Here is a 15,450-nt window from a genome sequence, read left to right as displayed (position 1 = left end):
ATTCTATAGGCTCATAAATGGAGTCATTCTTAAACTAACAAAATTCATTTTAAAAAATGAAATGAAGGAGTGATGCCTTGGGAACCGTTAAGTTATTCAAAACACTTTTTTTTTAATGATAAAAAAATGTCAATGCAGATTCCACATATATTACAATACATCAATCAGTCATTCAGCCATACTGAGGATGGAGGGATATTTTCAAGGGCTCAAGAAACAATTTATCAAATTTAAAAGACCAGCCAAGGGACATCTGGGTGGCTCAGTGGTTGAGCGTCTGCCTTCGGCTCAGGTCGTGATCCCAGATTCCTGAGATCAAGTCCTGGGATGGGCTCCACACTAAGTGGGGAGTCCCTGTGAGATTCTCTCCCTCTGCCCCTCCCACTGCTCACATGCACTCACATGTTCGTCCTTGCTTTCTCTCTCAAATAAATCAAATCTTAAAAAAGAAATATATAGGGACGCCTGGGTGGTTCAGTGGTTGAGCATCTGCCTTCGGCTCAGAGTGTGATCCCGGAGTCCTGGGACCAAGTCCCACATTGGACTCCCTGAATGGAGCCTGCTTCTCCCTCTGCCTGTGTCTCTGCCTCTCTCTCTCTCTCTCTGTGTGTATCTCTCAGCAATAAATAAATAAAATCTTAAAAAAAAAAAAAAAGAGCAGCCAAATCTGAAAAGTTAAATGTTTTGAAAACTACCGATGAGTCATGAAATTAATTTATAAAGCCAGTCTTTTAGAATTATGCACAGCAATCTCATTTTCATCACAAACCTGTTCCTCATCTAGTGAAAAGTAGTGCTCAGAAATCAAAGAGAACCTGTAGACATCCAGAAACTGAGTGAAATTCAAAGCCAAATCTGCCAACCCACTAAACAAGGGCCTCAAGTAACTGCAATAATACTGCCAAACGGTTTATAGCACCACTAACCTGTACTTATCAGAAAGCAGATGAAGTAATTAGCCTTATTTACCAACTACATATTTCTTTAAAGAGCTATATCTGAGAGTTCAGAGGTCTTTATTCACCAAAGAGTTCCACAGGGAACTGATACGAAAAAATCTAACACCTAACACACCGTCAGCCCTTTTATTACAAAATTAGACCATAATGAAGGTCTTTATCAGCCGATCTCTAAAAGGAGCATCTTCCTTTGAAATAAACTCAAAAAATAACAGAGAACAGACTACTCCAAGTTTCTGTACCAGGCGTGGCAAATGTAAACTACAGTCCCTGCCTTGACAGAGGTTAAAACTAAATACAGCTTTGAAAGTTCTATTTACTCTTCTATTCACCACAAAAATAAAGCATTTTAATCTAAAGACTAATAGTAAATATTAAAATATCAATATTGCTAAGAAGCCCTAGAGTATTACCAACTGTGCATAATCTTAAGTTTGTCTAAATGTCAGTGTATGTGCATGTATGTATACACAAGTGTGTGTGTATTTGAATTTTCATATTTACATACAGCACACAAGTACCTCACAACACGCTAAGCTTGGGGTTAAACATCCTTGTACCACAATTCTACGTACAGGCTAATTCTTTAAAAATCTCATTCCTTCATGTAAATGAAAATCTTGGGACTTCACTATTTTCTTTATACACACATACAAGTACAGCAAAATCATGGAAACATGGACAAGAAGGATATTTGAAAATTGTGATTATATCCTGCTGGGAAAGAAAGGAGATTTGACGTATTTTCTTTCTCTTTTCTTTTCTTTTTTTTTTTTTTTTTAAGGAAGGACTAAGGTAGTAGATGAGTGATGTAAAATGAAATAAATGCTTGGCCACATTAGGAAGGAAAAAAGCAGTACAACAATTGGTTACGGGCCAAAGCATCAAAGGAGAAGGTTCTTACGGATGTGAGAGACTGGCACGCTTCGGGCCTGTAGCAAAGGGGGCAGGAGGAGAGAACAGAAAGATCCTCCCTGTGGGGAGAACAGAGGAGGAGGAGGAGGAGGAGGTGGGGCAGTTGGGAGGGCATGAAGGGGACAGCAGCAGAGGCTTGGGGACCTTGCAGAGCAGGGTCAGTTCAGGATAGCTGCCGTGACAACAGGAAACCAAGTCAACACATGGGAAGACTGCTACAAGCAACGAGCACTGAGTAGAGGCTTGAAGTTCTAAATTGCACGTTTACAGATTTCAATCAAAATGCTTTAAGGGACTCAGTGGACCTGAATGAAGCTTTTTTTTTTTTTTTTTAAATACAGGAACAACTTCCTCTCCGGCAATAGGGAGAAACTCCTTCACAAAATGCTATGAAAACTCTTCTGGAAACCAATGCATTCAGGCAGACATATATGGGGAAAAGGAGAACAGAGGTAGCGTTACACACATTTATAGTGTGGGTGTGGGGTGCATGTATACATTTTTTAAAAAACTGTAATGGTTGAATTTCTGATCCAAAGGTTTTTAGCACCTGAAAAGTAACTGTAAATTAAAATGATATCATGAGGATGCCTGGACACTAAAGAAAAACTAAAACTGAAAGGACATACTGTTTATGTCATTTCTTGAATTAAATTCTTTTTTTTAAGATTTTATTAATTTATTCATGAGAAACAGAGAGAGACAGAGACACAGGCAGAGGGAGAAACAGGCTCCCTATGGGGAGCCCGATGCAGGACTTGATCCCAGGACCCCAGGATCACACCCTGAGTCAAAAGCAAACACTCAGCCATGGAGCACCCAGGTGCCCCAAATTACATTCTTTAAGCAAAATATCTGTAGTGTGTCAGGTTACATATTTATATTATCCACCTCTATATTATCCAAGCAAGCAATCTAGCATATATTGATAACAACAAATGAAAGGAAGACGGAAATCACCTGATATTCTCATCCATTGTATAAAGTCCAACTAATTTCATCTATCTTTCTAGCACACAAAAAAAATGCCAGATTCTAAATGGTCAATTCTAAATTTTTTACAGTTCAATTTCGTCAGAGCCACAACTCTTCCCCAATCTTTTTTGTCATCCTGTTGGTTTACGCTAAAACAATTAACACCATGGGAGTTAGATATCACTACCATGATGCCTTCCTAACAAACGTTTAAAGCAGTTAAAAAATTGGGAGATCATAATACCATAATGTAAATTATCAATATACCAATGATGATAACAATAGTAGCAGCTACCTTTTTTTTTTTTTTTTTTGAGATTTGTTCATTTTAGAGGGAAGGGAGCTAGTGAGGGGAGGAGCAGAGGGAGAATCTGAAGCAGGCTCCCCGAGCAGCAGCTAACATTTTTATGCACTTCCGAGGTATGCAACACTCTACAGACTTTATACATGCTACTGATATTGTCCTCACACCAACACTAAAGGGTAGATACTATTACTACTGTTCCCACTTTATAGTTGAGGAAAATGAGGTGTGGAGTTGGATCAAAAGAGTATTATATTTACCTGGTGAAATTATTATAACCATCAACTTAGAAGTTACCAGCAGACAAACATAATAAGGAAAAAAAATACTCATCTCTTGATCATAAAGCCAAAGTCTGGAAGTCTTTGATATTCTGGCTACACTACATTCTTAACACTCGAGGGAGAACAAGAGCAGACAAGTCATTTCCCTCATGAGTTAATAACAGCGGGTCCCCAAAAGAGGGATGGTATTATGAAGTTATCACAGATTTATATACACCACAAATACAAGTATTCTTTAATTTTCAAAACTGCATGGACACAGATTGGTAAGAGCAGAAGCATGTCTCTTCAAGGATCACAGAAGAAAACACTCCAATTACCCTTCATCACAAGATTGGCCAAATACCAGGGATCTGATTAAGTGATCTACAATTAGTCTCTGCGAATTTTTGGTCTTAGGAAATCATGATCTCCTGAATATCCACAGACTTTCCATTGTCACCTGATTCTAACTAATCAAAAATCAGCAACTGCTACAATCAACTTTATATACAAATTCTAACCTAAATGCAATCAATTTAGGATTATCTAAGACGTGGCTTTGCATCATCAGCATAGCTCACATTCGCTGACTTTAAAACAAACAACTCAGATATATTTAAGACACTGTAACCTACCCACAATTTAAATGAATAAAAAGTAATCATTGCTAGGGACTCGGGGAAATGGAGGCAACCGATGGTGGGTTTCATCACCCCTGGCACCCCTGGGATGCCAGCAACAGAAAGGGATGACAGGCTTATACTCACATGCACACAAGCAATATCATTTTTTATGGCGCCATTTCTTACGATGGCATGAAAACGGCTGGAAAAAGCTAGTGAGTGGGATAACAGCTAAGGCAACAGAATCACAATGGCTAGGCTCAAATCTAGATCCCACTTTCAGCAATGAGACCTTGGCGAGTTCCTTAGCCCCTAAACAGCTCAGTACCTTCATGTGTAAAACTGGGGTGATGATAATATTTATCCCAAAGGCAGCCACAAGGAGTAAGTAAATTAATGCATGTAAAGTACTTATTAGACTATGTGGGAGATAGGAAGTGCTTGTTAAACATTTGCATCAAATGTTTACATCATCAATACTATCAAAACCATGCTTTAAGGAGGGAGGTCAAATTAATAGAAAGTTGACACACCGCCATTAGACAGCTTCAGAAAATGTTAATAATACCCCTCAGAGATTCCCAACCCTAACATCTGTACACTCATTCCATTGACAGCTTCTCATTGCTCCTAAAAGAAACAAATATTCTAAAATATTTGTCTTAATTTCTTCAAGAATAAATATGTTAAGGGCATCTGCCTCTTGCTAGTTTTCTCAGTAATAAATACACTCCGATTACTTACTATTCTTCTACATTTGATGTACCTTCTTTTATTCTCTAGATTGTATATTTAGAATTGCCTGTAAAACATCCCCTAGATGTCATAGTTTCATACGTTACAACCAAAGAATCATCCTAGATCAGATCACCTATCTTCTTCCAACCTCCATCCCTGACTCCCTGAAGGGCCTCAGTTCTAGCCATACCCCCTCAGATTACTTTGATGTTTCCTCACTAATCTCCCTGCCCAGCCACTCACTCTAATCCACCTTTGTATCTTCAGGGAGACATCTTTGAGGGGGAAGAATGGGGAGGCATTTGGTCACATCATTTTACTGCTTGAAAACTGGCCACCCAGCTGCAAAAGACATTTAAGAAAAATATCAACCAATAAATAAAAGATATTTTGAGGGCAGCCTGGGTGGCTCAGTGGTTTAGCGCCGCCTTCAGCCCAGGATGTGATCCTGGAGACCCAGGATCAAGTCCCACATCAGGCACCTTATGGGGAGCCTGCTTCTCCCTCTGACTGTGTCTCTGCCTCTCTCTCTCTCTCTGTGTCTTCCATGAATAAATAAAATCCTTATATATAAATGAATGAATGAATGAATGATATTTTGAGACAAAGAGATTTTGAATATTTCCATGATATTAAAGAATTATTTTTTAAGGTTTGATTGATAATATTGTAGTTAAATTTTTTGTTTAATCCTTTATCTTTTAAAGACAAAGACACATTCTAAAATTGATACAGATAAATTGTTATGTCTAGACTTAAATAAAAATAATCTGGTTGGAGATAGGGAATAGGAGATGAAACATAACTGGCCATCAATTAACATTATTGGATTATGCATACCTGGGGGACCATTATACTACTGTCTCCAATATCATCAATATTTGCAATTTTCCATAATAAAGTGTTATTTAGAAGGAAAAAAAACTCATTTCCAATTGCCTAAAAAATCACAACTGGTATTTTTAACAACGCATTCACAAGCAAATATGACTATAGCCTGACTCTTCCTTAATTTGTCATCTTGATGCACATGTCAGTGGCCCTAACCTTATAATATTCAGAACATCAGGCCCCTTTCCCTCTTACTGTTCCTTCTGCCAGAAAGTCTCTCTAGACCACCAGATATACTTTTGAGACCTAGTTCAAGGGCCACCTCTCTGAGACTCCCCCCATTCCCCACAAGGCTCCCCTTATACTTCTTCAGCCCTTAGTACCTATCTATTTTCAGTTCTTTTGGTTGGTTACTTTTTGCTGTTGTTGTTCTCCTTTTATTTCCATCTCCTTCAGGAGACTATAATTATAGCCTCCTTAAGGGAGAGTTGCATTTTATTTATTTCATTAAGTAATCCCTATAATATGCATGGAAAGTAGTTATTATTTATTTAATAAGTACTTTGAAAAATAGAAAGTCAACTGAACAACAGCCAATCGTGGCAAACATTATTAATAAAATAATATGTGCAGTAAATCAGTTTATACGTCCTTAATACAACAATATTTATCTACTACTATGTTTATCACATTCTTTAAAAACTTGTGGTCATTTTTTCAAGGAATATGTTACACATCTTGAAATAAGTATCAGTATTATTTATAGAACAAACTATGCCCAAAGAGATGTGGGCAGCTTATTTTCCTATTTTTGAAAGGATTATAAACTAAAATATGACATTTATGCTATCATCATTACATCTCATTCCATATGGTTGCGGGAAAATATATCTTGTTCTGTTGGAAAGACTACACTGTTCCTTATTTCATAATGATAAAACTGTCAAAATACTCCACAATACTAAATTAGATCTCTGAACCATACATGAGAGGTATATAGGTATAGATACACACTTATCTGCAAAGGACTGTAAACTTTACTTTATGACAGGTAATAGTTGAAATGTTTTATGTTTCTAAGTTACAAAAAATTAGTTAATGCAAAATTAAAGTAACGTTGACCTAGCCATTAGTAATACTTCTGTGATACTTTAAGGAAATTATTTAATTGTTGCCGTATACACTGAACAAAGAGAAAGGAAACACCTACTAGTATAAAACTTCATTTGCTTCATGTCTTTCATATCTCACAGTTTCACACATTAACCTGTAAGGGAAAAAAAAAAGAGGGGGACATGAGTTCAACATGTATCATGAAAAAACACTCTAATAATTTAAAAACATAAAAGAGACATGTAGTATAGACAGTTAAGATTATTTTATATGGATTGCCATAATTATTAGCCTCAAGATAAATATTCTTGATACCCAGGTTAAGAAAATAAAATAAAATCTGGTAAAAAGACACTAGGAAAAAAAAAAAACCTTTGTTATATGTCAATTTTACATGTTTATTTTTATGGGGTACAAAATTATATGTGTTTTACACTTTGTAAATGACATGTAGACAAATTAATGTTCTCTGAGGTAAGCAGAAAATAAGAAAAGAACCTAAAAATTAGAAGGGAGAACCTATTAATTTAAAAAATGATAACGTCATTCATGTTAATGTTATTTACCAGTATGTAATTTCAGCAAAAGTAGGCTTTTATTAACTCAGTATATTTATGACTAATGACTAAATGGAGGCTTTACAGCTTAAAGATTTGTTATTTTGGCTGATTCATCCCTGAGGAAAAAATTATGGAAATTATGGAAAACATGAATAAATGTTTAAATATTCAAAATTACCTCAAGAACAGCATTTTCAAGAAGCATCCTATTCTATTAAGCCCAAGTAAAATTTCCAAAAAAATACAAAAATGTAAAAGAGAAAATGACTGTTTCTTCTTATGAAGGAACCACCAAATAATAAATTGGCTATAAAAGTGATTATTTCAACAGCACCTCCATTTTGATCAATGGGGTTAGTGGTCTCCACTTTGTGCAAGCAACTCTGATATCAACCCATTGCCATCTTTCCTGTTTGCTAAATCCTATTAACACAACATACTCTTGATTTTTCACTTGAAAACAACTTTCCTGTATATTCTTCTTCCTTGTACTTACTACCACCATTCCTACTTCAGAGGTCCTCTCTATCCCTTAACTTGAAACATCCCAACTGAATGTTACTTAACTCGAGGAGGCAGTATCAAACCTTGAATACACATCATTAACACAGGGATTGAATCACACCAATTCTTTATAAGAAAAGATAAGAGTCACAAGTTTTAAGTCTAAAAATACCTGGTCTTAAATTAGATAACAGCCCTCCTTGTTTCCTGTTAGAATGAAAGAAGCGTCCTTGCCCTAACCTCTTCAATGGATCTCATTTCTTCTCCTACAGTAGACCTTGCGTTCCTTCAGGTTTACCTCCTTCTCCTACATCACCATCCATGTCTACCTCCTCCAAAATCATTTCCTTTACTAAATAAACACACCTTAGCATCACCCGTGTGGGGTAAGGGTGCACCTCTTTTGACCACACATACCCCTCCCGCTACTAACCACATTTTGCTTTTACCCATGACAGATATTCTCCTCTTGGGCTGTCTATATATATTCTCTCTCCATTTTCTCACCTTCTTAACATTTCTCCATCATTTGCTCCCTGAAACTCCAAAGAAAAGGCTCTAAAAGTTCTTAGTGTCCTCTGTATTATCTAAATCTTTTCTGTCCTTATCTTAATTCCACTTCTCAGCAGTATCATTACACCATCATTTCCTAGAATCTTCCTGTCCTCAATCTTCTGGTTTTCCTCTTAACTCCTTAGTCATTTTTTCTGTCTCCTTTGGATTCTCCTCCCATTCCATTCCTCTACCTAACTTCTAAATGTTATCAACTCCTATCAGCCCTCTTCTCCTCTGCACCATGTAATCTTATCCAGTCTATGATTTTAAGTTTAATCTATAAACAGATGACTTCCCAAACAGTGCCCCACACCTAATCTCTCACTTATCTAAATGCCTACTCAACATAGCCACTGGCTGTGTAACAGCGACTTCATGTTCAAAATGTCCAAAATGGATCTTAAATTTCCTTCCCAAAAATTTGCTTTCCCACAATCAATAGAACCCAAATGTTTAGGCCAAAAACCTTGGAATCATTATCCTTGACTCCTCCCTTTTCTTAATATCCCATCTTTCTGCCAGCATCTGTTTCCAAAATATATTCTCTCAAATTGACCAAGTCTACAAATGTAGACATCAGCTTCTGCTTTTGTACACCTATTGTCCATTCGCCACATGGCTTCCAGAGAAATCTTTCTAAACCTTAAGTCAGATCCTCTCACACTTGTGCTCTTGGTTCCCACTACCTTTGGAAGAAATCCAAACTCCTTATCCTCGGTGCCTTCATGCACTGAACCTGTTTCCCATAGCAGAGTATCTGGGCATCACTATACTGTGGAGATTTCTGCAAACTGCCCTGACTCAGATGTTACTGCCTTTGACCACAAAGTGAAAGCAGCCCAACACCCATTCTTATGTGTATGGTAAGTGTTGGAAAGCTTGTTCGTACAAACACACTCTAAATGGCCTTGTTAATCACTATCTTGAGACTGTAGAGATCCTGTCCTCCCCTCTATATTCCCATCAAGCAGAATGTATAGAAGAAAGTGTTCAGTGTTCAAGGTCACTGGCTGATCAGAAGCATCTCCTTTGTAACAAAGAGTGTCTGGATGGCAGACCTTGAGCTCCTTGGAACACTGGCCATGCTGGAAGGGGATGGGCTACAGATAGTTGCTGGCTATTTGCTACAGTATAAAAGCTTGCTGCATGTAGATCTCTGCAACAGATGCTGTGTGTCCAGGCTGGCACTTCTGGACTCCCTATAGTAAGTTCTCCCAATAAACCTATGCCTCCCTGGCTGTCTCCAGGTCATTTCTTTGGCCTCATAGGACAATCATCCACCCTTGGCTTAGAGTCTGTTGGGGTGTGACCACACAAATGGTGAGCCAACCAGGAAGCCAGGAAAAACAAAACAAAACAAAACAAAACAAAACATGCAAACCATGACCACCAACACGTGGGAAAGGGAATAAGGATTTTTGCAGGGGAAATCCCAGGCTGGCCATCCACATCTATGTGGGGCTCGATAGCCCCTATCCTTGATGGATAAGCCCACCACATGAGTATAACGAAATGCCCCCTGAAAGTATCAAAGGGTCTAGAGGAAATTTTGACCAAGATAAATTTGACTAAGAAAAGGATAGATGCTCAGTTGCCATAGTTAGCTGACCCCTCCTGTCCGTGTAGTTGCCTTGAAGAAAGTATGCCACCCTACAGGAGAAACTGCATTTAGAGAGGAAGGCAAGACTAACATAAATGACACTCCATAGACCTCAATAATCGGCTTGAGGAAAACAAGATGTTAAATTAAAAACTCTGGCACACAGAACGGCCCAACTGAAGGGTGGTTAACTGCCCCAGCAACAAAGTCCCTGCATGTATCTCTAAGCCAGCCTGGGATCCCAAGCTGGGGGACCCAATGAAAAGTTCTACCGAAGAAGAGACTAATTGGAATGAGCCCATAAAAATTCCCATTCTCTTAGCTCAGCCTCTTGTTACCAACCAAAATGAAAGCAGAGCATTCATGCCCATTGAATGGGGAACCCTGGAACCTGCGGGCAACTTAAGCATCGGCATAGACCACAGTGGAAGATTAGACACCTGCCGAATGGATAGAATTGGGGGATAAATTTGGAGAGAAACAAAGGGAATCCAGGGTGGCATGGCTGCTCAGTACACGGGACATGGGCACTGAAGGCAGGTCGCTGTTGGCCAGGGATGTGCAAACTGGCATTCATTACATAACAATCTGTGCTACAGTCAGTCTGCCCCTGATGGTTGGCGGGGCCTTGTGTCCATCTTGACCCTCTAATGGGGCAGCCCCTGATGGGCTAAGCTGGCTGCCACAGGTCTGGCAGAAACAGGAAAGGTCAGAAAAAGAGGTATTGGGAAGGCAGGGATGAAGGTAACAGATTCACAGGAGGAAGAAACAAAGACGACGGGTGCACATGTTACCTGTTGCCAGATGTAGTGAGACCTCAGGGTAACAGGGACCCTCTGTGAGACAAGTAATCCAGTGCAGTCCTTGTTGGCCTCTGGCAGAATTTAAAACCTGAACAGCAATTTACAAAGGGCACCCTGAGACAGAAGATGACAGGCGCTTTCTCTACAAACCAGGGAAGAGGCCAAGGACACGTGCTGCTGCTTCAGGCTGCTACCACCCAGGTACCTGGGGACTGGGGGCCACATGGAGAACTCACCATAGATTGGTCCCATAGAGTGTTTCAGCTCTGGTTAAAACTAGTGCCAAATGTACTCTCTTTTACGGTAACCACTACGGAGGGGGGGTACCATACAAACAAAGCAGGTTGCCGTAACTGTGGACAGGATAACTCCCACCAAAGCCCTATTCGTTGTATATGACCCCAACACCCAAATATATTCTAGGAATGGATGTCTTCGCAAGACTAACGTTACAAACTATGGCAGGGGATTTCAAATTGAGGGTGCACTTGGTCAAACAAATAATAAGGGGAGATGCAAAATGTACAGCTGTAATGCTACTTGTCCCACAGAGGGGGATGGCAAGTAAATAGTATCACCTCCCAGGAGGCCACGAAAAAAAATCACAGGCATGGGGCAGCCTGGGTGGCGCAGCGGTTTAGCGCCGCCCTTGGCCCAGGGTGTGATCCCCAAGACCCGGGATTGAGTCCCACGTCAGGCTCCCTGCATGGAGCTGCTTCTCCCTATGGCTGTGTCTCTGCCTCTCTCTCTCTATGTCTGTCATGAATGAATGAATGAATGAATGAATGAATGAATAAATAATAAAATAAAATAAAATAAAATAAAATAAAATAAAATAAAATAAAATAAAATAAATAAAATAAATCACAGGCACAATTAAGGAATTAGCCCAGGTGGGCAATGATATGACCAACTCACAGTCTATATAATAGTCTTGTCTGGCCTGGAAAGAGACCAGATGGAACATGGAGAATGACTGTGGATTACAGGGAACTAAATATGGTGGTAGCCCCTCTTCGTACAACTGTGCCCAACATCATGTCACTTGCTGACTTGAATTGGGGAAGTTTTAGGCACATATCATTATGTTAGAGCTGGCTAACCCCTTTTTCAGTATTCCTATAGCTCTAGAAAGCCAAGAACAATCCATTTTCACCTGGGAAGGAGAACAGACATTCATTATCCTACCACAGGGGTATTTATAAAGCCCCTTGATTTGTCACAGCTTGGTGGCCAGTCTTTTTGTTTCATTATACTGATGATCTAATGTTAACTTTTCAGTCTTTTTCTACTTTGCAGGCCGCTGCACCAGATTTGCTTTCTCACCTAATAAGTCAAGGTTGAGAAGTCAACAAAAACAAAATACAGTGTGCTGGCTTATCGGATAAGACAAAGGTTGTTTCTGTAGTACCTAATGAGAAAATACAGGCACACCCATGCCCCACTATCCCAAAGCAGCTGCAAACCTTCGTAGGTCTCTTAGAGTATTGGCATCAGTTTACCCCTTGTCTGGCTCAACTGCTTCTGCCCCTTCATAGACTGGCTTAAAAGGAGCCCAATGGGACTAGTCCTCAAGAGGGCACATTTGAACACGCCAAGATGGCTATTAAATAGATCAAAGCCTCAAGTATTCTTGTATAGGGACAGCCATATGAATTGGGTGTAGCCAGTTACCCAGAAGGTTTGGATGGAGCTTGTAGCAATGGCAAGAACACAAACGAGTACTAATAGGTTTCTGATCACAATCATAAAAAGGAGCTGAGAGGCACCTGGGTGGCTCAGCTGGTTAATAAGCAGCTGCCTTCAGCTCAGGTCAGGTTCTGCGAGTCCCAGGATCGAGCCCCACACATCAGGCTCCCTGCTCACTGAGGGAGGGTCTGCTTCTCCCTGTCCCTCTGCCTCTCCCCACTGCTCATTCTCTCTCTTTCTCTCTCTCTCAAATAAATAAATAAGATCTTTTAAAAATTAAAATAAATTAAAAATAAAAAGGAGCTGACCCAATATAACATTTTAGAACAGCTGTGTGCTATTTACCCTGCCTTATAGCAAGTAGAAGACATAACTAAAGGGATCCCAGTAGCTGTTCACACCCAGTATCCTATAGCAGGATGGCTAAAGGATATATAATCCAAAGGCCTGAGTCAGGCAATGACCCAACCCAAACCAGAGGAATGGCATGCCTCCTCGCAACAATGTAGACCTTGACCAACAGTCCTCCTAGTGTGGAGCTGCACTCCATTCTCTGCCCTGTAACCTATATCACAGTTTGGTCCATTGTCATGTACCTTACAATCCGTCCCGTGCCTACACTCTACTCACTCAAGGACCTGATGTCACCCTTAGAATACATATAGACAACGTGCAGGAAGAATGTTCTCTGCTGCAGATAGAGGCACAAGGTAACCTTTTATTGTCCTTGCCACAAATTCCATCTACAGGGGAACATATAATTAAATGGCCCTGGAAATGGCAAAGAAGTCCACAGTGCTTTAGGTTTTTGGCCCAGTGGGGAAAAGGAGTAGAACAGGACCTAACCATCCCCCATTTCCTCACCCAACTCAACCAAAGATAATAAAGGCACACAACCCCAGATCTCTCATTAAAAAGGACACTATTGGGGCACATGGGTGATCAGAAGGTTAAGTGCCCAACTCTTGATTTTGGCTCAGGCTATGATCTCAGAGTTGTGTGACGGAGCCCCTACACTGGGCTCTGGGCTCTGTGCTGTGCTGGGTTTGAAGCCTGCTTAAGGAGTTTCTCTCCCTGTTAAAAAAAAAAAAAAAAAAAAAGACAAAAGGGACACAATCATAATCACCTTATGGAGCACTGTTATACTCCCACCATCCTTTTCAGGTTGTCCCACTGTGTAACAGAGGGGAGGTGAACAAATGGGTACCACAAACCTAGAGCCAAACCACGAGTCAGGAGTGGTATTATCCCAGAACGGCACCTCCTGCATTCATTAGACAATCATGACCTGCCTCTTCTGGTGCCTCCTAAACAGCTTAACTTTTTGCCCTTGGATTCTGTATGGGGAACCTGTTTGCCAACTGGGCCCTGACCACAGCTTCCATACAGAATAAAACCAACTGTTGGGTATATAGTGAACTCCCCCTACCAGGGACTGCAGGCTTCCTCTGATAAAATATTTTCTAGAGTTTCTCAGCCATTTGTTTTCTATTATTTGAATGCTGTGGCTTATACTGTTACTGTAGGATTTGGTGCAATTCATCTCAGCATACTTGGCCCCGGGAAATCTCAGAAAAAGAGGATATAAAAAATGTACGGGCCAGGAGGGCCTCAGTGGCTCAATCAGTTTAGTGTCCAACTCTGGATTTCAGCTCAGGTCATGATCTCAGGGTTGAGAGATCAAGCCCCACGTCAGGCTACATACTGCTGAGTGTGGAGCCTGCTTAAGATTTTCTCTCATCCTTTCCCTCGCCCCTCCCCCTCCTAAAAAAATATACATGAGCCATCCAGGGAATCTCTGATAGAGTATATGGTACAAGCTAGAAGGCTAGTTTGTACAAGCGCAGTTTGAACGTTCCTGTTAATAACTCACTGAAAATGTAGAGATCCCATCCTCCCCCTCTATATTCCCATCAAGCAGACTATGTAGAACAAGCTGTTCAGTGTTCAAGGTCAGCAGCCCAGGGTGGCTAACACAGAGCATCTCCTTTGTAACAAAGAGTGTGTGGACAGCAGGCCTTGAGCTCCCTGGAACACTGGTCGCAGAAGGAGGGGAAAGGCTACAGATAGCTGCTAGACAAAGCTGCTATGCTATAAAAACCTGTTGCATGTGGATCCCAGCAGTGGTGCTTTGTCCACTCTGCTGTCCCTGGATTCCCTCTACACAAGATCCCTCGGCAAATTTATGTCTCAATCACTGTCTCTGTGTGTCTTCTGCCTCACTGGACTATCACTCACCCCTGGTTCAGAATCTGCTGGGTAACTCTATACACCATGCTAAGCACACTAACATCTGAAGAAAACAACACTGATCCACTTACTTAAGTCTTGTCTGCCCCATCAGGAATATAAGCTCCATGATGGCAGAGGTTTGGTCTACTTAAATGCTGCATCTCCATAGCTTATGTCAGCGTCCAATACATAGTAGGCACACAATCGATAATTGTTGACAGAATAAATAAATTTAACCAGTGCCCTCAGAAAAACAGGAATAAAATCTTCTATGCGACCAATAACTGGGGAAAGTACTAACATAAATAAATGGGAAAAGTACCAAAATTGGTTGTCTTTAAACATTGTTGAATATTTTATAAAAAGCACATTGATATTCCCTGAATCCTCAAGAATATACTAATAAGCATAATTCAGTTGTTTCTTAATGATCTACAACTGCTTATATAACAATAATTACACTTATCCATAACGCTAAAGATATATATGTATGTGTGTGTGTGTATGTATATATATATATATATATATATATATATATATATATATATATAGTTAGTTATATTTATTTATTTATTTCAGCAGTCTTTCATTTCCAACACTGAATGGACTCAGACGGTTATTCTGCTTTTTCAGATTTTTGGCCTCCACTCCTAATTATAGCATCCTCTACCCATATCGGAAATATCCTTCTTCTAAACTATGTGGGTTAAGGGAGTAAATATTAGAAATATAAAGTCAGGGATCCCTGGGTGGCGCAGCGGTTTAGCGCCTGCCTTTGGCTCA

At 40.0% G+C, this 15,450-nt stretch overlaps 1 protein-coding gene across 8 annotated transcripts in view; it reads right to left on the bottom strand.

The window, feature by feature from the left end:
* Nucleotides 1-15,450, bottom strand: part of RAPGEF2 (Rap guanine nucleotide exchange factor 2) — a 241,852-nt gene that overhangs the window by 150,527 nt on the left and 75,875 nt on the right. For all 8 annotated transcript variants that reach the window (XM_025439185.3, XM_025439188.3, XM_025439190.3 and 5 more), the window contains exon 3: nucleotides 6,822-6,878. In XM_025439185.3, the coding sequence (XP_025294970.1) occupies nucleotides 6,822-6,878 (57 nt within the window). The remainder of the gene's footprint in view (nucleotides 1-6,821; nucleotides 6,879-15,450) is intronic.

This window comes from Canis lupus, chromosome 15, assembly GCF_003254725.2.
Source record: "Canis lupus dingo isolate Sandy chromosome 15, ASM325472v2, whole genome shotgun sequence".
Classification (NCBI taxonomy): Eukaryota; Metazoa; Chordata; class Mammalia; order Carnivora; family Canidae; genus Canis; species Canis lupus.
The sequence above is the reverse complement of the archived record's forward strand: the minus strand, read 5'-3'. Positions and strand labels throughout refer to the sequence as shown.